The sequence below is a fragment of the Haliotis asinina genome, chromosome 6, assembly GCF_037392515.1.
Source record: "Haliotis asinina isolate JCU_RB_2024 chromosome 6, JCU_Hal_asi_v2, whole genome shotgun sequence".
Lineage (NCBI taxonomy): Eukaryota > Metazoa > Mollusca > Gastropoda > Lepetellida > Haliotidae > Haliotis > Haliotis asinina.
Genome location: NC_090285.1, coordinates 59,716,479 through 59,743,550, shown reverse-complemented (window position 1 = coordinate 59,743,550; position 27,072 = coordinate 59,716,479). Strand labels below are relative to the sequence as shown.

General features: G+C 38.9%; 1 protein-coding gene across 2 annotated transcripts; it reads left to right on the top strand.

Moving 5' to 3' along the window:
• The first annotated feature begins 14 nt into the window (after nucleotides 1–14).
• On the top strand, nucleotides 15–27,072 carry LOC137286321 (fatty-acid amide hydrolase 2-like). Of its 2 annotated transcripts, none has more exons than XM_067818106.1 (8): nucleotides 15–359; nucleotides 6,108–6,300; nucleotides 7,839–8,046; nucleotides 14,268–14,477; nucleotides 17,519–17,638; nucleotides 21,721–21,872; nucleotides 23,970–24,068; nucleotides 24,470–27,072. In XM_067818106.1, the coding sequence occupies exons 2-8, from the start codon at nucleotides 6,115–6,117 to the stop codon at nucleotides 25,055–25,057; spliced, it is 1,563 nt and encodes a 520-aa protein (XP_067674207.1). In that variant the 5' UTR covers nucleotides 15–359; nucleotides 6,108–6,114; the 3' UTR covers nucleotides 25,058–27,072. The 2 variants fall into 2 exon arrangements, with proteins under 2 accessions (XP_067674207.1, XP_067674208.1); XM_067818107.1 differs by having other exon boundaries at nucleotides 355–520.

Sequence of the window (27,072 nt, the reverse complement as noted above, 5' to 3'; positions counted from 1 at the left end):
ACAGGAGCACAGTCAATTCCTCTAGACCTACGAGCGAAGCTAAGTGCGCGAACCTGCAGGGTTACTATTTTTATTATTAATCGGAATTCCGCTATACTATTTATAAACACGAATCGCGAGCCCTTTTCTGGTATATTTGGATATGTAGAGACATGAAATTTGACATCGCAGCGACATTTATTTGTGCATGCTTCCCAGTGAAACAAGTTTTCAAGAGCAGCAAATTGATCTCGTTCCAATCGCCGTTTGTCAACGCGAAGGCTCTTTGCAGTGAAACATCAGCGTACCTGTTTCATAAAAACTAAAGTTGAATGGTGTGCGGAGCTTTATCAGTATACACTTCCGTGACTGCTGATCAGGTGACTACGCTTTTCTCGTTGTCTGTGTAAGGTGTTTGTAACAATGCAGTTTATCGGACACAGGTTACTATAGCGATAACTGTTACAGGCTGTCCACAGTGTGGCTGTCGCTTCTTAGGTCTCACGTGCTTCTTCGATCCTGTTATTCAGTCGTGTTTAGGGTAGGTAGATCACACCCAAGACAGCGGGAGCCACCATAACAATGGGATACAACAATCTACAGTGTCTTGACATTACTTTCCTTACTGGTTATTTGTCACTGTATACAGCAGTGACCTACAGTGAGCAATTCTGTATATATTTGGTACTTGAGTTAAATAATCTTGCCGCTAACAGTTACAGTTAGACTGGGTTACAGCGTGTTATCAGTCGGTTCGTAAAATGATTGTTTTGGTCAGTCATTTCATGAAATGACTGAAAATTGGCCCCGGGAGTTACACTACCTGCTTGCAATAGTTATTCGTGGCTGATACTTCATATATGACAAGACAAAATATGCATATTACATTTTTTATTTCATATACGTGTAATCAGATAACAATCATTGTTAAACGCCCATACACAGAAGGGCAGGTCTTGGCACATACCTTATTACTTGTTACAACACTTTAAAGGGGCACTGATGCGGAGCGAATAATGCTTCTCGCCAACGGTCTAATTACGAAAGCAGACCGCAAATTGGTCAGTGCCCACTCCTTCGACCGTGACGGACTAAGGAACTGGGCTCCTGTCCATATTAGCAAAATTTCTTCACTTAAACAGTCAGGAGGCCGGATGCCCATCACATGCCATTTGTTTAAAAATATCCATGGTATTCCCTGTCTGATCGTAACCATATATCCCAGCAGTGTAGTTCTTTTCGGATGCTTGGATGGTATACTTACTGATCCAATTTGATCCTATTTCTGTGTTTTTAACCTCGATATTTAATCATGTTACATGAAAATATGATGTCTACAGGCACGTAGCAAGCCATTTGTTTCAGTACGGAAGATTGCAAAGCTGTATATTTAGGTAGTTTTGAGTGTTGGTTGAGCTGTGATAGCAAATAGCATACGTAAATTTTGGTAGCTATGGTAGCTACAATGGTTTATTATTTATGATAATAAAACACACAGTTGATTTATTTGAATTCGTAAACAAAAAAACGATGACCTTGGCTTTGGTAGAGAAATCTGAAAATTGTCTTACGTACAAAAAAACTTATTTCACTTATTTACCAAAGTACACAGCAAATGCCTGTGTGTATTCCTTATGTAACGAAATTCCGTTGGTATCCTCAAAACAGTTTCGGCCCATAAGTGTTTTCAGGCTGCATGCGACACAGAGATTACATCTTCCTTGCTGTAACTCGCGTTTGATGGTGTAAACCTACACGTGTTATTTGTCATCATTCTCTTGATGGTCAATTCATGAATTTATAACAGGTATAATTAGTAGCAACACCACTTCGGTTACTCAACAAAGGTTCCCATTTGGCATTTCTCCTGTCTGGAGTAAATACTCAACATTATAAATTAAGGTCTGTAATGGCAAATGTATTGTATGTTATGTAATATGTGCATGTAAGTGATGCAAGAGGGTTTATCACCTGAGTTACAAAAACAAACATCGATCAAAGGATTAACCGATAACACACTGATTGATTAATTACTTTTGTTCTTCTAGCGGATTTGTCAAAAGGCAGTGTGTGTAGATGACTACACCCTGTCGTAAAGTGTGAGTGCAAAAACAACATCCTCCCTTCAAAGAATTAACCACCCTTGCGTTGATTGATTGATTGCTCAATATTGGTCAACTAAATTACTTAGAATAGTGGACATCATACAATTAGTTGCCAGGTGTGCTATCTTGGGAGACCAATGAGAGGTTTATCTAGTTCACCAACGAAAGACGTGAAACGATGTGTTACTTTTTCGCAAATGAGACAGTTGTAAGACACGCGACACAGAGCAGGATTATTTACCAGCTGCAGATGAATGGAATACGATTTCTTTTACGTGGATATTGATGGATACATTCCTGAACAAGGTAGTAGCCTGACACTGTTGCTGTAAAATTAGTCTGTTTTACGTTCATTATTTGCATTTTGTTTTAATTTATTTGTTGTAGCATTCAGCAGAATCTATATGACAGAAAACACACACTAGATCGCGTATGTGTGTGAAATAGGATCCACATTGGCAATCTATACAATGTATAAATGTTGCTGTTATGTTAGAAATTTACTATGAGTATAAGCAAATCGTGTGTTCTTTTATTAATTTTCAGAATCATACAAATATGACAATAAACTAATTAGGGTTATGAGACAAAATATAGAGACGTACATTGGCTTCGTTATTTTTCCGTCCTAATAGTTTTTTACCATTTCTACCACTGGCAGATGATTAACCTTCTAAGTGTTTCATTTGTTTTCATAATACATTTGTAATGAAGTACAATTGACTTCACCTCAGTTGATCTGTCTATAATTAAACTATCAATTGCGCTTACGGACTGCGCAGCAGAGGTCACGAACCAGTCACGAATTCTGGGATATCATCCGGGTACTCACGGGAGAAAAACAATAACAAAAGTTTACACCAGTCCACGGAAAATGCTCCGCATCAGTGCCCCTTTAAGCTGTTATGGCAAGGACTCTTACATCTCAGTTTGGCCCAATATGTCTGTCAACTTTTAAGTCCTGAACAGTCACATTTGACAAAACCCTGCCCACCAGATATGGATGACATGGAAATATGGGAGTAGTGCCCTCTGAGAATACCACCCTTGGTAGCAATTATGTTCATGTTATTTTCGTTTCTGTCCTTTATCACACCCAATATATTGCGCAGATCACCTCTACCACATTCAAGTATAGGGATTGGCACATTCACTAGTAAGAATTCGTTGGTTTCACATTAATTTCAGACACTGTGTGCATGCGCAGAGCTGTAAAAATATCTACTTGTCAATTCCGCTTTGGACGTACGCATACCGATAGTGTAAATACACTCAAAACAAAGTGATTAAATAATAATTATTTACGAGTGACAACTGTTCATAGCTGACTAAATATATCAATTTACATATGCTTTTCAGTTATTGATGTGCTATTTTGGTTGCAGCTGCATCAGAAATGTGTGTTTTGATAGTTGTTAGAAGGAGATGTGCGGGAAGAACGGTGGTGGCGAGATGTGTTGATACAAGAACTTATTGAAGCTATTTATTTCTCTACTCCCGGTCTTTTGTACATACCTGTATAAAAATAAGTTGTAAAAGACATAAAACTATGTATTTGGTTTGATTTTTCGTTTTCTTTAGCTTGTGTTTACGCTGTCAGTAAACGTACGTCCAAAGCAGAATTGACCAGTAGATATTTTTACACGCTCTGAAATTAATGTGAAACCAACAAAGAGGTTTGACTACCATGCCCTTGGTCATCTGTCTCTTTCTCTTTTTCCGGCACTCTAGGCACAGTGATTTCAGAAACTCAACTCTGTCACGTAAGGTTTTGACATAATTAATACTCAGCTGTTTCGTCATTTGATCTTGACTGCTGTGTCCTATAGCCACATGCACTCTCCTTATGACATCAAAGGTATCTTCAATGCTCATGAAGTACACAAGTGTATCACCTGGGATCTGGCGCCTGATTATCAACTTGTAGACGTCACTGCACTGCAGGACCTCATACTTCGACGGAAGGTAGTACTCACTGTTTTTACTGGTTGATTCACCAGCCTGCCTGACCTCTTCTTCCAAAGTGAAGTATTCTTCTCTGGGAATCATGTACTTGGGGCACTTGACTTATCTCTCTTACAGTTCAGTAAGAAACCGTTGCTCACTACTGTTATCCAAACTGAAAGTTGACTGCGAATGTCTGTTGGTGGCAGTGTTTGGTACATTTTGTATGATTCAGGAGGTGTTGCAGGAGATGTTTTCATAACTGCTTATGCTTGCCACTTGAATCTTCTCTGGGAAAGAATTAATCCCTGAGAAGCGAACTGAAAGGGCAGCAGATAAGGATGTTGTGACAGTGATTACAAGATGCCATTTAGAAATTGGTCAAATGCAACATATGTTATATTTGGGATTTCACTTTCTCAGTAAAAGGAAGTCATGGTGGCTGAGCGGGCTAGACGGCTGACTTTGTGTGCTTGTGATTAGGTGCCTGACTCTGAGGGTGCGGGTTCGAATCCCGGATGGGACTTAACCAAAAAAGTACTAGAATTTGTACTTTACTGAGAAAGTGATATCCCAAATATGAGATGACATATGTTGATGTTGTGATAGGTATGCTGCTTCAGAGTCCACTCCCTGTGAACTCATTGTAAGATTAAGCTAATAAGGATGTTGTCATAGCAAAAAAAATAAAAAAATCAGAAAGAGATACAAGAAACAGTATTACCAACAAACAACCATTTCTGTCAGGTCGTGTATCTCCCAGGGCCAATTTGCAGTGTAATTTTATGAAATGACTAGAGATTTCAGTCATTTCTTGAACTGACCGAAAGTTTGAATCATTTCACGAATTGACTGATTAAACAGTCTGACTGTACACATAAATGATTTCACTATCGGAATGTACATTTTGAATATGATTTCTTATTTCCTTCTTTAAGTAGTATAATGTCATTTTTTTTATTTCTGTTATATGTAGACATGGTAAATGTATTCAGTTTCAGTTTTGATATTTGTCACAGAGCAGTTAGCTCACTTTATTGCCCCTCCTGTCTCGCTGTATTGCTTATTGTCTCACACTCCATTGATTTCTCCTACAGAGGTAAACAACCCTTTACGATTCCTAGAGTTGGGGGTTAGGGATTGGCACACTTTACAAACCCTAGGGATGGGGTTTGGGGGTAGGGCTTTGTTCCCCCTTATGATCTTTAGGGTTAAGGTTTGGGGTTAGGGTTTGGGGTTAGGGTTAGTCACCCATTACGATCCTTAGGTTTGGGGTTAGGGTTGGGCACCATTTCCACTCCTTAATGGTTCAATTTCTATCAGCGATAATTAATCTGAAAAAGTGCATTGGTAAAGTGCAGTACTCATGAACTGGTGCCAAGCGTGGCAAAGTTATGTCCCCTTTCTGGTTGTATGTGCAGCTTTCTGTCATCTTAACTAAAACATCAGCTACAAAAACAGTTAATTTCAGTTATACATGCTTTCATCCGCCTTCTTCAACTTGTGGAAGCAATCCTAAAACAAGCTTCCCTTGACTCTACTTTCCATACTTGTCATATTTTCCTACGAACCTCCCAGTTCTCGTAAAACCAACCAAAAAATCATAGTACAAATTATCATTATACAATGATGATGTTTGTTGTGTAATGTAGACAGTATTAAAAATGATGATGTTGGTTGTGTGTTGAAAACAGTGTCATACAATGATGATCATCTCCACTGCACAACCAACATCATCATTCTGTAACACTGTGATGAAGTGGGACAGTGGAGTAACCTAATGGATAAAGCTTTGGCATGTCATGCTGAAGATCCAGGTTTGGCTCCTCATGTGGGTAAAATACGTGATGTCCATTTCGTGTGTCCTTATGATACTGCTGGAATATGGCTAAAAGTGGCATAAAACCATACTCACTCAATGATGAGGACAGTGTTTTACAATGGTGATGCTTGTTGTTAGATGAAGACAGTGTTATACATTGATCCTGCTTGTTGTTTGATGTATTCAGTGTTATTCAATGATGTTGTTGGTTGTGTGATGAAGACCATGTTATATAATGATGGTCTTTGATGTTTCAGCTACAGAATGCAGCCAGGAGTGAGACTGCTTCGACAGGCAGTGAGATGCGTGTTCCTTCTTCTCCAGATGTTCCTTCAGCCTGTTCTTATGATACTGACATGGTGGTACCCGTCTACAACTGTCTCACCAGTCACTGATGAAGTGCTGCTCTTGAGTGCCGTGGAGATTGCAGATCGTATCCGAACAAAAAAGGTATGAATGTGAATGGTAGTGGCCTCAAACCTCAGTCAATGCATGAATCAACCGTGAACATCCAGGTGACGATTGATCTTCAGTAACCCATGCCTATTGTAAGAAGCGATCTAGGGGATGAGAGGGTCAGGCTCGCTGTCTTGGTTGATAAATTACGTAGACTGATGCTCATGTTGTTGATCATTGGATTACCTGGTCCAGACTTGATATTTACAGACTGCCACCGTATAGCTGGAATGTTGCTGAGTGCAGCTTAAACTAATCTCACTCCTCTTAGCATTGTAGTCATAACTGGGGAATTGGACATGACGGAAAAGTTCAGAATGAAACATATAATAGACTTGTTTATTGCATAGAGTGATGTTTTAATGTTGATTCTTACACTGTTTTCCAGCTAGAAGTTCTTAAAACTCTTTTAGCTTGATAATGGTGTAAAAATGTGCCCTGATTGCAATGCTCCATTCAAGAAGCAAATGCTTCATTTTGGATGCCCCACTGATCAGCAGTGATGATGAAGAAAACTTCCCTCCCATTAACTCATTCCCATTTTATGACCAGTCTAAGTAAACGCATCCTCAGTACTTTTCGTTACTCTCCACTACTGAGTCTAACAAAACCTTATGGGAGGTCACGTCAGGTAACATTTGAGATTGACCAATCAGGACACAGCTTACCAAATCGCGAAAGTGGACATTCGCACATACCTTTTCAACTTTTTATCTCGAAAAGGTTCACACCTGAACGATTCCTAATGCTATTTAGCGCACGCTTACTTCCGGATTATACACTGGGCATGCATACAACCATTACAACGGCGAGTAAACATTCACTGAAAATAGTGTTTTTTGGCAATATTCAAGGATGTCATCTTGTGGAAATATTAGCTAATGGTAACCATGTCAACAGAAACCCCAAACCCTATATGCCAAATAACTGTGTCATATGCAGATTTTGGTGTGTGGAGAGATCTATGTCAATGACCTGAATATTTTGAAAGTCCCTCTGATCCCTAAATAGTAGCTGTTGTCTGATTGGTTAATTCTATTTAACCGTCTCACATTTGATTGGACGGTCATTGGTCGCTCAAAGGTTACCTGACGCGACCTTCTACTAGGTTTTGTTAGACTCAGTGGTGAAGTGTAACGAAATACACTGAGACTAAGTTTACTTCGACTGGTTTTATGACTATAATGTAAAGATTTGCCTATGTATGGTGCTACATGGTGTTGTTTCCTTACTAACTACAAGATAGAGAACGAAACGTGATTGATACTGGAAAGTATATGACTTTCAGCTTTATCTCTCTCTCTCGCACGCACGCACGCACGCACGCACGCACGCACGCACACACACTGTGTGGCTTCATGATTATGTTATCTTTTTACAGTCTTCCACCTTGCTTGTGTAAACATGTTTTATCTATATATACTGAGGGAAAGAGATAAGGGATCACATGCAAGCACAAGTATTTTTTTTTCAAATGTTAAGTGACACAAAGTTTTGGAACATGTCATGTATTCATGTTGTTTATGGTGTAGCTGACTGCTGTTGAGGTGATGCAAAGATTCATAAAGCGAGTGAGGGAGGTCAACCCAGTGGTCAATGCAGTAGTTGTGGATAGGTTCTCGGAAGCCATGTTGGCAGCGGCAAATGTTGACAAGCACCTGGCAAAGGATGACAGTTCTATCAAGAACCTACCATTGTTGGGAGTGCCACTGTCTGTCAAAGAATCATTTGAAGTAAAAGGTAAGCGTTCGGATCTCACCACACATCTGCTGATGAAGACTGAACACTTCATATTCATATGTAATAGTTCAAGTGAAAGGTAAGCCTTCAGATCTCACCACACATCTGCTGATGAAGACTGAACACTTCATATTCATGCATACTACTACCATAACTGCTAATGCTGCTGCTGCTGTTGCTTCAACTACCACTACTTCTACCACTACCACTACCTTTACTATCATTACCACTAACACTACCATTAACTACCATTATCACTACTACTACCACTAACACTAACACTAACATTAACTACCATTATCACTACTACTACCACTACCACTAACACTAACACTACCATTAACTACTGATAGGACTACCACTACCACTACCACTACCACTACAGCTACAAATATTTAAGGAACATTTTAAGTCAAGTTAGGAAGGGTCAATGTACTGGGAAAGTGCATTGACCAAGTAATCTAATTTTTATGGATTCACTTTACTTGGGGGAATGGTAATTCCTCTGAAGTGACATAAACGAGGACCTTGTGATTCTACATGATTGTGAGAATGTACATTCAGATACTAGTGGTCAGTTTGTCAATAAAAGGGACACACAAGGGTTCTGAAGTAATTTGTTTAAGTATCTTCTGGCACCTACCAGTTGGAAATATCATTTGATATTTTGTCAGATATGTCAATGTTTGGTTGATGGATTGCTTAACCCCCTGGATGCCGAGTTTTTTTTCAGGCGCACATTTTCGTAAGGTTTGAAAAGTGAACGTTGTGCGAGATTTGCTCTCGCGTGGTCCTGGATATGCATACGGCTATAAAATTGCACACAAATGTAGAATATTTAATTTCCTATCCCTTTGTATAAATATAACTGCGGCTACCTCAGGGGTTTGAGAAATAGACACTGCTAAAAGTTGTCCAAAACTTTTGTGTGTGTTCAAAAACAGTAAATTTCTCAGTTTTTTATCGTGCACCAATAAAAGCACTCTGTTACGATTTTTTTTAATTTGGCATCTTTACGGAAAGTGTGAGCGAAAAAAATACAGCTTGATGTCTGAACGACATAAGTGTATATGAAATGGATGTATGTGCTAATGCATAACATCATACACACAAAATACAAAATGACCCGCAATAAATGTCAAAAATCGATTTTCTACTATGACGTCAAACATCGACAGAGAGGTCATGCACGTATAAAGATAAAGGGGCATAACTCCGATATGGTTTAGATTAGGTAAACACAACTGAGATCACATGGAGAGAATTTGCCATGGATACGGACAGTATATTTTCGTGATTTTTTGTTCACATTGAACCAAACGATTCCAATACAAAGTTCCCCAATGTGAGAGGATACCTTTTGGTAATTTCAAAATTTGTAATAAAAGATGCCAATGTACTACATCAAAAAGCAGGTAATAGCGATTTGGATGTCCCTATCAGACACAGAATTTAGTTCTTAGATTCCCATATTCTCCTCTTTGTGTGGATGTATTTTTATTAATTTTGCATCATTAGTAACGGAGTAGCAGCCACATTTTCAAATGTAATGAAATAACCGAAAATAATGCGACATTTTAGTTGACGTCACGGCATGTTTTGTGCACTTTGTGACGTCGGAAAAAGACGACTTTGGTTGCTGATTAGTGTATATATCCAATCTAATTTCCACTCAATGTGTAAAAGATCTCGGCTTCTGTGTCAGAATTCAACACTTTTTAGCGAAAAAAATATAAAATGAGTGGTTTTACCACTGAAATAGTGTCCTGAATATATCAACAATTACACGGTTTTACTACATATCTACTACATATTTACTTCATACCTGTCTAGCATTAATTTAGCGTAAATGAAAATTTCACAACATTTGAATATTCACTGAATGTTCATTTGGAAAATGTACTTTTCTTCTTATGATTATGAAATTATTTCACTTCATAAGTATGCAAAGAAAGGTACGAAGAGATCGCTTTTTCAGTACAGAAGTATTAGAATATGGACGTAAGGCTTGTCCAAATTAAGACACGACCTGGTTTATACATTTTTAACAATTTGCGTATAAATATTGTTTGAGTTAGATATTCTGCCATCAGATATATTTTAATCGAATTAGAATTGACTTTATTATTGAAAAAAAATCATAATGAATCATAAAACGTTTTTGACAAACTCTCACCTGGTCAATCAATATTCATAATTGTTTTGTCTATATAAACGACACAAACCAATACGATGAACAAGACAGTTCCTTTAAATATGTGGGCCTCTATATTTCATGAAATGTACAAATCATTTTCATTAATATTATCAGTTTTACGTATAAGTTGGAATTAAATCGCTGTTTATTAACCTGTTCATATGAAACTGCAATATTTATCCCAACGATTGAATATTGTATATCACCGGAACTAAAGTACATGTTGCAGTAATGGCTACGTGTGATCTTCCAACACTTGTGTAGAGGCTTGAAATGTGGTATAGTACACTTACTGAGTCAATACCCCATGTAAATATTATTCAAACAATCAGAACCTTTCAAAGAATAAAAACGCATACCTTATATCCACATAGGATATGTTGTTGAACATGGATATATGTAGATACTGAAATCAGTTTCATGAAAAAATATCTGAACGATACGCAAAATATACATGACAATACTGAAAGTGAAATCGGAATGGTATGGGCATTGTGTTCAACCGACCTTCACCCCAAAGAAATTGTCTAATATGTCAACAATGTTGACGTGTGACATCACTACCGATGACCGATTTCTTTCAAAATGGCGGTTTCGCTGACAAGGGTACACAGGATTTTGCCAGGACTTTTTCCTTCATTCAAGGATGTTTTGTACATAAATGTGAGATGTAAGTAATCAGAATTATTCTGACTATCTGTGTATTGTTATATGTTTTTATCGTTTACATTGTAAATGATGGAAGAAGCCAGAAATGAGTATAAGTACTGTTGTCGTTCTGCGTGATTTTGCGTCAGTCATGGCGTCACGCTGCACTAAAAGTTTGACAGTTTCTTCTGAATTATCTAAGGATTGCATTGTATCTCTATTTAATTTGCTATTTCTTGCTACGATGCTGTTCCCTTGAGTATTCTAAGCGTATTGAGCCATTGTAAGCAATCATTACACGGCTGGATGTTGGAAATTTTCCTAAAATGCTACGCAGTGTAAAATCAGATTTTTTCTTTGCTTACATTTCAAACAAGCGCTGTGTGTCGAGCACAGCATACGTTTTCATATCATGTATCTTTTTTTTCATTTTATCAAGACAGTTGGTATTGGTGACAAAGACCATTTGTAATTTGATTCTAAGATGTGTGGGGAATGCAATGATGCATTTGTCACAGCCGAATATGAAACATACGTGATGTAATTGGCGTTTCAACACTGGCCTTCTCGAAACGTGATTTTGTAAACACTATTCAATATGGTGGAAAGCGCACTTCGGCGTTCGTGTAAGTGTATTTTCGTAAACATCCCAACCGATTCTGGGTTCATTGGCGACGTTTCAGAATTATCATTACTGGTTACGTGAAAACTTGATATGAGTGATCATTACTATAGTATTTTTGAAATTCAATACTCCCAGCAATTGTCCGATTTTCACATTTCAAAACATACAGCAAATAACGCTTTGAATCGCGATTTTGTATCTTGTGAAAAATGGCGACATTTACAATGAAGCCTATTTTGAAAGGCAATATTAAGCACTTTAGCTTGGTCTGAGATAATACTGGATGGTATCACGAAAAAGGGAATTTTCCGCAGAATTCAAAACTGTGAAGTATATATATGTGCGCGGTATATTTAGAATTTTATTAGACTTCAAAGTGAGGGGTGAAGAGGAGGGACATCTATGTCCCTGTGGCATCCAGGGGGTTAAAGTTAATTAACGAAGATATTGTGTACTGGAAGAATTTGATGGTACCAAAGAAAGTCTTGGAAAGGGACTAATGACAGTAACTAATTATTAAGAATGATTAGTAATGATGTAACAACAACCACTACCACTACTATCGCTACTACTACTGCTGCTACCACTACTACCACTACCACTAATACTACTACCACTACTACTACCATTACCACTTCCACTACCACTATCACTACTACCAACACTACCACTTCCACTACCACTACCACTACTACAACCACTACCACTACCACCACCACTACCACTACCACTACCACCACCACCACTGCCAGTACCACTATCACTACCACTACCACCACCACTACCACCACCACCACCACTACCACCACCACCACTACCACCATCACTACCACCACCACCACTACCACCACTACTACCACCACCACTACCACCAGCACCACCACCACCACTACCACTGCCAGTACCACCACCACTACCACTACCACTACCACCACCACCACCACCACTACCACTACCACTACCACTACCACCACCTCTACCACTACCACCACTGCCAGTACCACTATCACTACCACCACCACTACCACCACCACCACCACCACTACCACTGCCAGTACCACCACCACTACCACTACCACTACCACCACCACCACCACCACCACTACCACTACCACTACCACTACCACTACCACTACCACTACCACCACCACTACCACTGCCAGTACCACTACCACCACTACCACCACCACTACCACCACCACCACCACCACTACCACTGCCAGTACCACCACCACTACCACTACCACTACCACCACCACCACCACCACTACCACCACTACCACCACCACCACCACCACCACCACTGCCAGTACCACCACCACCACTACTACCACTACCACCACTACCACTACCACCACCACCACTACCACTGCCAGTACCACTACTACCACCACCACCACCACCACTACCACCACCACTACCACCACCACCACTACCACTACCACTACCACCACCACTACCACCACCACTACCACTGCCAGTTCCACTACCACTACCACCACCACTACCACTACTACCACTATCACTATTGGGATGGGAGGTAAAGGGGGATATAAGGCTGTTCACTGACTGTTTCAAGAGGTTTAGGCTTTAATGTATCACATACAGATCAGATATCAGGACAAGCAGGTCACTTACAATTCAGACATTGTAGATATGTTGGGATATACAGTCAGGCAGAGTTAATCCGAACACGTCTGTTTTTCATCAAAAACGTTCGGATAGTGAAACGTATGGACTACTGAAACGAACTTTTATGAACACAACTACAGTAGGGTTACTTCCCTTTGACATGGCAATACAAACATACGAACGTATACAAGTTGGCTGAATGTGCGATGTGATGTTTGGGAACAAGAAATCAACTTTCACATTGGTCAGTTTGACATTGGCATACTTGTGACTGGCAGCATTGTTACGAAGTGAGATCACGTGTCAACCACGTGATTGCATCTGTCTGTCAAATGATCATACCAATCACAAAACATATCCGATGTCCGAAATTGTGCTCTTGTCGATAGACTGTCCGAATTCTTGACCAAAATGTTTACACATAAGATCAAAATTGGCTTTAGGGTTTTCTGTTTTTTCTTGTGCGGCAGTAATTTCACATCTTTTACGCCTAGGGGCGGGACTTGCCATTATGACTGACAAGCGTCAGGTGATCTCATTTTGACACGATGAGTGTTTTATACAGGAAGTATGCATGACAGGTATTACTCCAACTAACCAAAAGTGAGACCTACTAATTGATCAAAATCACAAACTAACGACATCTTCAACTTGCAAGTGTCACTTAACAATTACCACTGAATGGGGCTCATGGGGTGAAGGGATTATCCCAACCTTTTTGATGTACCGCCGGATTAATGAAGCAAAACTATGTGTAATTAGCTAATCTGTTACCGCTGATTAACGTTCGGATACGGAGAGTGAAGCACCAGATTACTGAATCAACAGGTAATGAGTTTACATAGTAAACAAGATTGGTTACAGTTAGCTATTGTTCGGATATCGCGGGAATCGGATTGTCGGGGTCCGGAATAACGCGGCCTGACTGTACACTCAAAGAAGGGGGAAATGTAATGATGTAACAATCTTCATTTGTTGTAAGTGTAGGAAGGTGGCCAAGCATACAACTCTTGTCTATCAGTGGACATGTACAAGCACAAGTACAGGTCAGACACTAAGAACAGTTTCATGAAGCTAACACTGGTGTCCAGTGAGTCCATGTTATCCTGCATTGTTCAGGTATGCCCAACAGCTCTGGTCTGTGGTCAAGGAGAGATAACAAGGCAACATCAACAGCTCCGGTTGTGAAGCACCTTCAGGCAGCAGGAGCTATTCCCTTCGTCCTTACCAATCTCAGCGAACTCTGCATGTGGTATGAGTCAGCCAACAATGTGTACGGCAGAACGAACAATGCCTACAGCACCAGTCACATCGTCGGAGGAAGTTCAGGTAGACAATAACTGTATGCACCTTTGAGTGAAGACTGATATAAAATCTCATTTCATTACTTTTGGAGTTTTTATAATGAAGTCTCTACATGCCAACAGAACAAATTTTCAACAGTAATGATACAGTAATGAACAGTTTTTCATTAGGTATCAGAGTAGCTCTGTATTGCCCAGCAGATCTCACAGCAACTGAAAATCAGTGCACATAACAGCCTGAGCTTTCTAAACAGGCACTCATCCAGACTGAAGAAATAATCCAGTTTAGACACTGTGCCAGATTGTTGAGTTACCTACCATTTGAACTGAGCTCATATTCACTTTTATTCGTTTAATAACAGAAACATGATATATCAACCCATTTAAAGATCACATGCAACACAACTTTGCAGATTATGGTACCTCTCAGTATGCACTTACGGAAACAAATCATCAAAAATGTCTATTCAATCCATAAAGTTGAGAAAAACATGATGAAAAAAAAGCCCTCGAAATCGGAGTTCAGATGTTTCTCTAAATTTTCCCCAGCGCTGGGGGAAAAAGTGGTTTCAGCTGCTGTGCCGCGCTGCGCCCATAACGCATGCGCAGTGAATAGGTTCGCAGAGCTTGAAACAGCATGCATGCCCTTATGAGTAAGAGGTTGCGAGCAGTATATGCACAAACAAGTAAATAAAAAAAAAACATAAAAAAAACTTGTTGATTGTGGTAAGCAGTCTCTGTCACAGAGAAAGCTCAGTGTCTGGTTTATTCACACCTACATGTCTGCCTGCCTGTCTGCTAAAGACAACATGCAGTACACAGCTGCAATCATTGACCACATGCAATTTGAACTTAACACCTATGAGACTATACGACATAAAGGAAATAAATTGATTTATGACTCGCCCCGTCTCTGCCACATTATGTAATTAGGCAGGTGTGATACTTGTACACATGACATGTTTTTATGTCTGTGGGTTGCAAACAAACTACATCCATTTTTCTCAGATGACTGGATCTGAGTATTCTGATGGAAACTGGTGCAAACGCTTGTCAGTTTCAAGTCCTGCTTTGTACTTGGACGAATGACAGTACTAGCCACACAGAAGTTTACCATCTCTACTGAGATTTTTAACTGGATTGAATGCAAATTCAGAGAACATGTATTTACAAAACGCAACATCTCGATATACACTCTTCATGGATAACAACTTCTTTTAGTGTATATGATTTTGTTTGACAACAGTATATGAATCCGTATATGAATGAAGCGATGCATCAAGTACACAAAAAGAAGTTGTTATCCATTAAGAATCTTACTATCTTGTGACTCGCCATACCTCTAAAATGCCCTCAAACAGATCATCTTTCTGTACACACAATGAGCCCTCTGAGTATCAGCAAATGAACCAGCCAATCGGAAGCCATTCTTACACTTGAGTGCAGACCCAGTGTCCCGAGGGCTTTGTTTCGGGGAAGTAAGACCAAGTACAAAATATTGCACTTTTGAAATGCGATTGCATGCTTCTAATGTATATTATATGTCATGAATAAGTGATAAATGTGTTTTCATTATATTTCAATTTTTGGATGCATATGACTTTTAAGAAAAATCAAACATTTTGGTTTGTTCACTCACAACCGAACAACTGTATATCACAATACACATATTTTGGCACCGAGATCCAGAATAGTAACAGCTGCCAGATTGCAGAGCTTTCAAATGATGATAAATCTCCTAGTCACAGATTTTATGCTGGTGTTTACAACTGGCCAGATTGGATGGCTGCTGGTTTTAATAACTTCCACTGTGTACAATCTCAGAGTGATATTTCCACCTGAATATGACTAGATTAGAGTATGTATGGGACCCACGCAGAACGTACTGCATTCGTGTGAAAGGGGTTGTGTTTTAGTGATGTGTTCTTATGTTGGAAACATGAAGGATATGTGTTCTAAAATTTGTTTCCATTCAGCATCAAGTGCTGTTAGTAACAAGCAATGTATACAACAAAATAAGCTTTTAAGATATTAAATTACTATAAATTCATAGTGCTGTTCCTCTGTCCATTTTTTTCTGTATATATTGTGTTTGTACAGAGAGGGAGCTCTGGTTTGGACAACTTATACTTAGTCTGTTTTAATGTTAAGAATATATTATTTTTAGAACAATATGCACTTTTGATCGCCTGTATCTCCAGATTAATACCCAGTCAATAAGTCAAGTATTGTGAAAAAAAGTTACAAGATAAACTTTTTGTGAAGAAAGCCATATTTTGAGAAGAAAACTGTGCAAGTGGGTTTAAAAGAACCATGCAGAATCATTTATTCTGTGATTACATGCACCTAAATGATCTTTATACATGGAGGTAGTATACCAATCACACTTACATTAGACTTCACTACTGTGAGTCTCCCTTTATTTCTGACACTAGACACTGTGTACTATTTGGATCTGTGCTTTGTGATTGAGTGGTACAAATACAACATTGGTGGAACAAACATGGACTGTACAACTGAAGACTGTACAAGTATGGATTGTACAACCATGGACAGTACAAGTATGGGTTGTACAACCATGGACTGTTCATATATGGATTGTACAACCGTGGGCTGCCCAAACATGGATTGTACAACTGTGGACTGTTCAAACATGGATTGTACAACTGTAGACTGTACAAGCATGGATTGTACAATCATGGACTGTACACACATGGATTTACAATCATGGACTGTAAAAATATTGGTTGTACAATCATGGACTGTACAAGCATGGGTTGTACAACCGTTGACTGCACAAACATGAATTGTACAACTGTGGACTGTACAATCATTGACTGTAAAAATAAGGGTTGTACAACCATGGACTGCGCAAACATGGATTGTGCAACCAAGGACTTGTTCAAACATGGACTGTACAAACATTGGTTGTACAACCATGGACTGTCAAACACAGGCTGTATAACTGTGGACTGCACAAGCATAGATTGTAAAACCATGGACGGTGCAAACATGGATTGGAGTCACTTTTTTCCCCAAGTACAAGATGTATGTTTCATGTTGCAGGAGGGGAAGGCTGCATCTTGTCCACTGGAGCCTCAGTCATAGGCGTAGGATCTGACATTGGGGGAAGTATACGAATGCCAGCTTTCTTCAATGGTGTGTTTGGACACAAACCCACCAGAGGTGAGTGAGGAAGTACTTTCTGTTAGGCAAACTTGACATTTACATTTACCTGATGGTGTATAAAATCCTCAGTGTTGAGACCAGGAACTTGGCTACTGTTTATTACCCTCCACCACATGTTCAGCGTGAAGCGGGGAACATCGTATCAGGCTCTGTCACTAGTGTCAGTCTGTATGAACTGTATACTTCATACCTGGAACCAAGCTCTATGTAGTGAAGACACAGTGCTTAGTTGATTTTGATGACCTTCACATAATTCTCAAGATACTTCATACTTGACACCAAGCTCCATGTAGTGAAGACACAGTGCTCAGTTGATTTTGATGACCTTCACATAATTCTGAAAGTCACAGCAACACTGACGATTTCAGCATGTTAATCGGCTTGCAAAGCATGTCAGTGAATTGCCTCATGAACCATTCACTGTATTTTTTTATATTTGACACCAAACTTCATCTCAGGAAGGCACAGAGCCTGGTCCATTTTTGTGACCTTCACATAATTTTGAGGTCACAGCAACGCCTTGAAGATTTCAGCATGTTAAACTGCATGCTAAGATTGTCAGCAAGATATCTCAAGAATCATTCACTAGATTTTCTTCATAGACTTTCAGGACTTCCAGTGAATGTTTTTTGAGTAGCAGTTTCTTTATTACTTTTTTCTTATGCATAGTTCATACATAATGACATTAGAGTCAAAGTCAAAGTGAGTCATGAAAATACAATACATATACAGGGATGAGAAATTTCCGCGGATCCGCGGAAATCCGCGTTTTTTTACATCCCCAGGGTCATGTTTCTGAAGCGTCTAAATATATATACAGTGTTAATATTGATTTTAGAAGCCATATTTAGTGTGTAAAATGCCAAAATCCCCCAGACCCCCGACTAGTTTTCAGCTGTAAATGAAAATTTCCATTCTCATCCCTGCATATAGGCTTTCATCAGGGCACTGGCTGGATGACTGTTAGACTGGTGTCTAAGTCACCTTGCTCAGACCACATCATTTCTGAAGAAGGCACCATTTGAGTGAAATCTATATCCACTGGACGCTGTTCTCAAAGATTTGGTTTCATTGACAATATTCAAAGATGGGCAGTTATTTACATTGATCTCAGTCACTGTCTTGAAGGCTAACTAGAAGGCTGGGAGAGACTCTCTGTTTGGTAAAGAGCCAAGAAAGAACCTGGAGCTGATATCAATCCCAGCAGAGTCTGAGTCTGACAGTAGGGAAAGTACTGAAATTGTATCCATGCACAGCTGTAGCACCCTCAGCCAATGAAATCACTGACTGTGTGGGAAACTTCTTCTACTCTCCCATCTTCCTTGTCCCCTCAATGAACTCAACCAAGGTGATGATCATCCACAATGTGAAATGTTCAACATGGATGTGTAAGCAAATGTTTCATTGTTTAAAAAGAGCACATGTTTGAAAAAACTTGGTGTCCATTCTCTGTGGATGCAATGAATACTGTCTACTCTGAGAATAAAACTTCAAATTGAAAAAAAACAAAAACAAAATATGTTCAACAATCAATATCTGGATCCCCCATCCTACTTTTGCCTAACAACTATAAGGCTGTTAAGGTCTCAAATTCAAGCACATGGTTCTCTTATGTAGTCATCAGCGGCATCCAATCCAAATGTTCCTGATAACATGTTATCATGACCTGCCACTCTATTGTTTTAATGGAACATCTAATCAAGGATCTCTTATACAGAGTTCATTCTCCCACCCCAGTGTGTGTAGATGTATCATCCCAGGATAAGGTGCTTGTCTTGAAGGCCAGACAGCCACAGGGCTCTTGTCAGACAAACAACATGACTGACATATCAATGAAACTAGAATTAGAAGCTTTTATTCAAGCAAGTATGCTTTGGTGACAAAGACTGGAAGATTATTTTGTGGAGATCAAGTTCAGACCACCGTCATGAGACCTTATGTGGGTACTCCATAAACGTGGCATGCAACTTTATGAATGACAACACATCGAAACATTGCTGATCTACATCAAAATGTCACTCCATGCAATAAATTAGAAGTTGTCATCCATAAAAAAAAATATATATACCTCATTTCTTGACTCACTAACATCCAGAATGCTGGTAAAACAGTTTGGTACTCCATGCTTTTCCGGGATCTCTGCTTCAGCATCCTTCCATTAACAGGCCATGTAGATGTATTTTCTAGGGGCTCGTCTATCAGCTTGAGTCAGTGAGCTTCATGCTTTTAGGGCTCGCTTTTGGAGTGGCTAGCAAAGTGCAGTACAGTTGGGATTATCCTGGGTGATGTTGATCCCAGGCATAGCTAAACCCCTTCATTGTTCAGAGCTGAACCTTCAGAGAGGAAAGTTTGTCTTGGTTTGTCAAAAAATTGGGATTTGTACTTGAATGAGATATGCTACCAAAAGATCTCTTTATCAGATACAGAATATGAGTGACAGATGTTACTTTAAATTTCAGTTACATTATTCATTGTATCATTTACACAGAGGAAGTTGTGGTAAGTACAAAGGGTCTTGATGTCACATTCACATAAGAATCACAATGATTGAAGATAACTGAGCCATAGTAGAATGTTTTCTCAAAACACATCCTCAAAACACTTTACATTTACAAAGAAAAATCGCTTTTTATATAGGATGCAGAATAAAAAAATGTATATGTTTCAAAACTTTCTTAAGATTTTAGTCAACATGTTCCTAATAGAGAAATCAATGCAAATCAATAAAAGGGGGCACTTTTTAAATTTGCCCCAAAATGATTAAATTTGTAAATGAACCATCAGTAGTGTTTTATTGTCACAGTACTCTGACATGTTAATGAAATGTACAGCTGTGTCCTGACTTGAGTATTATGATATGCTATTTATTATTGATGTGTAACTTTCATCAGCAAGGATTGTATTACATGTCATGTGGAAATACATACCTCACCATTTCAAATGAATGTAAAAAAATATTATAAAAGGGCTGGTAACAGCTGCGTATGAAGCATACATTTTTATCCCCCCAACATGTAATGCGAGGGAGGGGGGGGATATAGTCAATGCCTCGTCCATCTGTTCATAACCATTTTGTTTCCAGAGCATTACACAAAACCATTCAATATTTTTCAACATATATTGTAACAAACATAACCTTAGGTGGTGTCTTTTGCTAATTACAGATTTTTGTCATTTTAATTTTTCTCAGTTTCCATAGAAATGTTTGGGACTTAGTCCTGAAGAGACGGGGCTTAAATTCCAGAGCATAACGAAAATAAATGTTCAATATTTTCATGCCAAATTTGGCAGATGTTTGAGGCAGATCTGAAAGTGATGCTTTTCTCAATCATTAGATTTTTGTAAAAAAAATTTATCCTTGTTTCTGGTTTGGACTTTGTCTCAAAAGGGAGGGGTAAACTTCATTTCCAAATCAGGCAGATATTGAAGTGGAGCCTTTTGCTATTTACAGGTTCTTTTCCATTTACATGTATGTTTTTTTCATGATTTCCATGGAAATGATTTGGACTTTATATAACTGTTAGAGATGATTTGTTCTTTTAAATAATCGGGGACCAGCGGATATGTCATCTTCTTCACAGACTCTTGTACTGTGAGAATTCATGATAAACTTCTTTGCACAATGGCTTAATTTCGTCATGGACCGGTAAGTCAGTTTTGTGATATTCAGTGGAATGTATTTGAATACTGCATTGCTTTACATTGAAAGACAGCTTTGACAAGGTAATGAGGCCACACCCATCTGTTTTTAGGATATGACCATGGTCTTTAAGCACAGACTTACACCACCACCTGTGACAGCTCCAACACCATTCCTCGCCTCTCTTCTATCCAACACAACAATAGCGCCCTGTCTCCCAGAAAAATGTTGTTGGATGTTGAGTTAAAATATTGTTGTATCCTTATCTTTTTGGTTTTTAGGAATGTTGTGTCATGTACTTAGTTGTTGCTGACAACAGTGGACAGTTTTCAGTAGACAGTGAAGGACACATATCCATTTTCTGAATGTCACCAAACATTTTGTGGACATGGGTTGAAAATATTCAGTTAGATTCTGATGTTGTCATGTTGTTTTGCAGGTGTTGTTGACAACAGCGGCCAGCATCCCCCTGCCACGGGAGGTCAGGAAGATCTGTTAGTAACTGGGCCACTATGCCGCTATGCAGCTGATCTTCTACCTCTGATGCAGATTATGTCTGGCAATGCTCCACAGCTCAACCTACAGAAACAAGTGAGAATCTTTTATCAAGCAATATTCTTACTTCACCAGATATGAACCTAGACTGCTTTGAGAATGTTGATGACAGTTTGAAACATTAGTGTTGGACCAAGACCTTCATATAAATACTGGTGAAAGGTCCATGATGGGCAAAAATGTCTTCATTTCAGTGATTTTACTCAGCTATGTGTATGACATTGTGTAAGATTACTAAGCAGGCATGTACTGCCTTATGTCATACCTAATCAAAACCAACTTAAACATAATGGAAGTGATGTCATAAAACATCACTCATTCTATATTGACAGTACAACACTAGTCCTATACTGACAGTACAACACTAGTCCTATACTCACAGTACAACATTAGTCCTATACCGACAGTACAACACTAGTCCTATACCGACAGTACAACACTAGTCCTATACCGACAGTACAACACTAGTCCTATACTCACAGTACAACACTAGTCCTATACCGACAGTACAACACTAGTCCTATACTCACAGTACAACACTAGTCCTATACTGACAGTACAACACTAGTCCTATACTGACAGTACAACATTAGTCCTATACTGACAGTACAACATTAGTCCTATACTGACAGTACAACATTAGTCCCAAATCCGCAGCCTTAATTTTATATTCGCCCGAACACACAATCAAGCAGTCTTGCACATCTAAGGGAATATTTATTTAAAATACAGTAGGTGAGGGTAATATGGTAGTGCTATATAAATCCATGTAAGCCTCAACATGCACAGGTTATTATGCATTCAAATGAAACATCCTAATTTACACAAATCCACATTTATGACACATGGAATATGAAAACCAACATAACTATTGTGAAAACCATATAACAAATCATCGAAAGATAACAGAGAGATATCAAAATTGGACAGGTACTGGTAAACACATATAAGATGATCCACGACCTGACAAATGACCCCAATTTGCATACTTGGGAACGCCCCACAGAACGATCCACTTGAAACAAGAGGGAGACAGGTTGTCTGATAAATATCGAGAAGTTAATTTTCCCCATGCGTTTCACTCATGAATTGTTATAGCACACTTTTTTGGGGAACAGGTACAGTCCCAACGAATTGAATCAACACAATATACTGAGCAAATATGTTTAGGACCACCGATCCATTTCACGAAGTAAATGACATTTTCCTGGGGTTTTTTTTAACAAAATTGTTGAATATCTAAAATGCTTGTCAATGCCCCAATCATCTATTTGTCTTCGTCTTAACTAAGGGTAAATAAAATAAATAACATTGTATGCTATCTCCCTTGCCTGAGAATGAACTATTTGCCCATGTTTTCCTAAGTTGGACATTTTTTACTACAACTGAAATCTCTTTAACAGTATTGAGACAGGTGTAAAACAGTAGCGAGACAGGTGTTAATCAGTAGCAGTGTTGATTTCATGTCACGGTTAGCATGTATTGCACGTGCATAATCGTCAAGCTACCTGTAGCAGCCAAGTGTACTCGCCCAATCCGTTGTACCGCCTCTCTTGTCACAAATGCGTTTAGTGCGCAGGATCATCTAATATGTGTCTAGCAGTAATCAAAACCAACTTAAACATAATGGAAATGATGTCATAAAACATCACTCATACTATATTGACAGTACAAATAGTCCTATACTGACAGTACAACACTAGTCCTATACTGACAGTACAACACTAGTCCTATACCGACAGTACAACACTAGTCCTATACTGACAGTACAACACTAGTCCTATACTCACAGTACAACACTAGTCCTATACCGACAGTACAACACTAGTCCTATACCGACAGTACAACACTAGTCCTATACTAACAGCACAACTTGATAGCAATCAAAGTTTTTTTCATTAAGCAAGCAAATTTTACAAATACATTCCGTACACATATATGTTTTAAACTTTTTGTGTATTTTACATTTTAAGTGGGTAATTGGTATGCAAGAATTATTTTTCAGTGGGTATTTCGAAATTGTTTATATGTATTTTACCTGGATACACAGCTTTTCTGGGGCTGTGTGAAACATTATTGCTCATTAATATTTCTGTTTATTTCCTCCACATACTGAGACTATGAATCTTGCAGGTGGACTTTAAGGCGCTGAGGTTTTTCTCCATGGAGAATGATGGAGGTGGTTTGCTCCAGAGCAATGTGGATCAAGAACTTGTGGCAGCACAGAGGAAAGTGAGTTGAGCATGTTCATGTATATGACTATAGCTGGAAGAGATTTATGTTCCCTAGAATCTTCAGTTTTCTCTCAGATAAGAACTGCATGCTCAAAAAATATTAAAAAATAAAATTTATAATGTGGTACCTACATGCTGATATTGGTTAGTTACATTGTATTCATTGTATTTGTTCATTTTGGTTAGACAATGTTTTAATGATCATAATATCATGGTAAAATGGTGGGACTAAACTTTTATACCAGATTTGACAGTGTGATGAATTAGACATGTGCTGTATGTAGTAGATTTCCCAGTACTTAGTTCAGACCTCCCTAAGTCAGGAGTTGACTGTGTGTGGTATGGTTTCTTCCAGTCAAATGGAATTGCTTCAGATTAAAGAATTTAATCCCCTTGCAGGCAGTGTACTATCTGGAGCACACTCTGGGGGTCCGAGTGACCAGAGTAAATTTGAGGCGGATGAAGTACAGCCTTGAGATGTGGTCAGCCCGCATGACATCATCTGAAGGAACAACATTCAGTGAGTTCATGTCAGGACAAAACGGGTCTGTGAATGGCTTTGTTGAGTTGCTCCGCTGGTTGATTGGGCGATCCAAGCACAATCTTCCAGCCATCATGCTGGCTGTCATAGAGTGCTTCACCCCATTGCTAGAGGGCAGCAATGCACAATTCCTGAAGATGCTGACAGAGTTTGAGAAAGAAATGAGGGAGTTGCTTGATGATGGAGGAATCCTCCTTTATCCCTCCCATCCATGCTGTGCCCAGCTCCACAGTCAGCCTCTCTCAACGCCAGTCAACTTCTCCTACACAGCTATCTTCAATGCCCTGGGTCTGCCTGTCACCCAGTGTCCTCTAGGGCTCAACAAGAGAGGGTTGCCGATGGGGGTTCAGATTGTGGGTGGCATGCATGAAGATCGGAACACTATAGCTGTGGCTCAGGTACTGGAAGCAGGACCTGGTGGCTGGGTCTCCCCAGGACGTGTCTGAGGCTTCACAGGACAACACACATCCATCAACCTGCATGAGCCCATGAGATCACAGTATTATTATCCTTCTCCAAACAAAATGTCATCTTGTCATTTTTGGGCCAGTGAAAGGAGGTTGAGTCCTAACAGTCTCCTGTGACACCTGTGATGTTATAAATGCCCACTTTATTTTAAATATAGTGAAATATTTTCTGACTTGGAATAACTAGTTCAGATATTTAATCAGTTTTAATCAAAATGAAACTTTTAGGAGATGGTTGTGTTACGATTTTGTACGGGTCTTTCTCTACTTTTTGTTTTCTCATGACAGTATTCACTTTTTACATTTGTTATGGTTTTGTCATATTGCTTCTGACATTATTAACATTGTAAAGTGGGAAAAGAAGGAAATATACCATTTTTTCATTCTGAACTATTTCAGATATTTCAAACATAAGACATTTACTTTTGCAAGACTTTCAGACCCATGTCAGTCTGTGGAATGGTGTTGTGTGGATGGAGCCACAGTTTGGCCAATACTATCAGACCCATGTCAGCTCGATTTAACAGTTGACTGCCTATCATGAGTGTACTCATAGTCTCAATTCTTGTCAAATTTGCCACTTTGAGTTATCTCATAGCTACACCGGTGGTACTTTGAACAAGTTTTACAAAAACAAGCACAAGAAAGAAATGGCTCCTGGTGTTCTTTGTTACTACTAGCAGACAATTGATTTTTGTGAATGTTTGCCAACATGTGGAACTTGTTTCTAAAAACCACTATTGCCACTAAGAGATAACTTGTAGAAGCAAAATTGACCAGAATTGATAGCACAAGTATACTCGTGGTTGCAGTTAACGTGTTAAGAGATGTTAACCTGCTTGCACCAGGTGCAGCCTAAGATAAAAACCTAGTTGTACCAGCCAAATTCCAGTTGCAATTTAGTGTGTTAAGATGTCAGGGGTTTCAGTGCACATAAACGTGTTTCCATGATTTAGTACCCATGACACCACAGAACACAGAAACTATGTTTGTTTACAAGGGCTGTCATAGCCATAGCGTGCCTATAAATACATTGTAGCTAGGTTTTGGTGCCACAATTTCCAAAGTTCAGCTTATATACTTATGCCTATTATGTTAGACCTGTCAAACTTCGTTCAAGTTTGACTCATATCTAGGTTGCACTTTGTAATATTGGGTTGCACCAGTGCAAGTAACAAAGCACTAAATCAAGCCCTGAAGGTAATGGTGTGAACTTTAGCCCATATCAGACCAAGACTATCAGTTGAAATATACTGAAGTAAAATACAATAAGGGATGGATATTTCTTCCCATCGTTTTTTAAAGAAATATTTTTATATACACGTGCATGATATGATATCAGATGTATGTATGAATGTGCATATATCTTATCTACAGTAGTGATGTGGTATGGACTTCACCATTCTCACTCCGCCAACTACACTTTATCTGTCTGAAGTACCTCCTTGAATCTTGAAATTTATACCTTACTTGAATCCTGAAATCAGTGCCTTCCTTGAACACATGCAGGATCAACTGACGAACCAAAAACGTTTCTTTGATAAACACCAGGTGAGACATGATAATAAATATATTGACTAATTACAACATATAATGTCATCATCCCATTAATGACTTTTGATGTTTTTCTATTGATAATCTTCAAATTTCAGGAAGAAACTTTTTATGAAGCTTCATGCATTCTCCATTCTAGATACATATATTTGTCTGACAGACATGCATAAAAGCCAGGACTAACAACAATAACAAAAATGTATAAACCCGGTGATTATTCAAAGGTATTGGTTTTAATCCCACTTGTGCTAGTATGAGCACTGGTTATCCATTTGTCTTTTAAATGGTTTTAACCTTAAGAATCAAAGCTGTTCGGTAGAGCAAGGTGGTACTCTATTAACAGAATAATTTGTGGGTAATGTGAGGATGGTTTTAAAAGGATCCTGAGAAAACAAACATAAATGTTCATTGAATTAATAAACATTTTATTATGCTGGAAA

Excerpts from the sequence above, each read along its gene's own strand:
- LOC137286321 (XM_067818106.1), top strand. The coding sequence starts at position 6,115 with ATGCAGCCAGGAGTGAGACTGCTTCGACAGGCAGTGAGATGCGTGTTC. Across the intron at positions 21,873-23,969 it reads AGCTCAACCTACAGAAACAA|GTGGACTTTAAGGCGCTGAG; the intron begins GTGAGAATCTTT and ends TGAATCTTGCAG. Across the intron at positions 24,069-24,469 it reads TTGTGGCAGCACAGAGGAAA|GCAGTGTACTATCTGGAGCA; the intron begins GTGAGTTGAGCA and ends ATCCCCTTGCAG.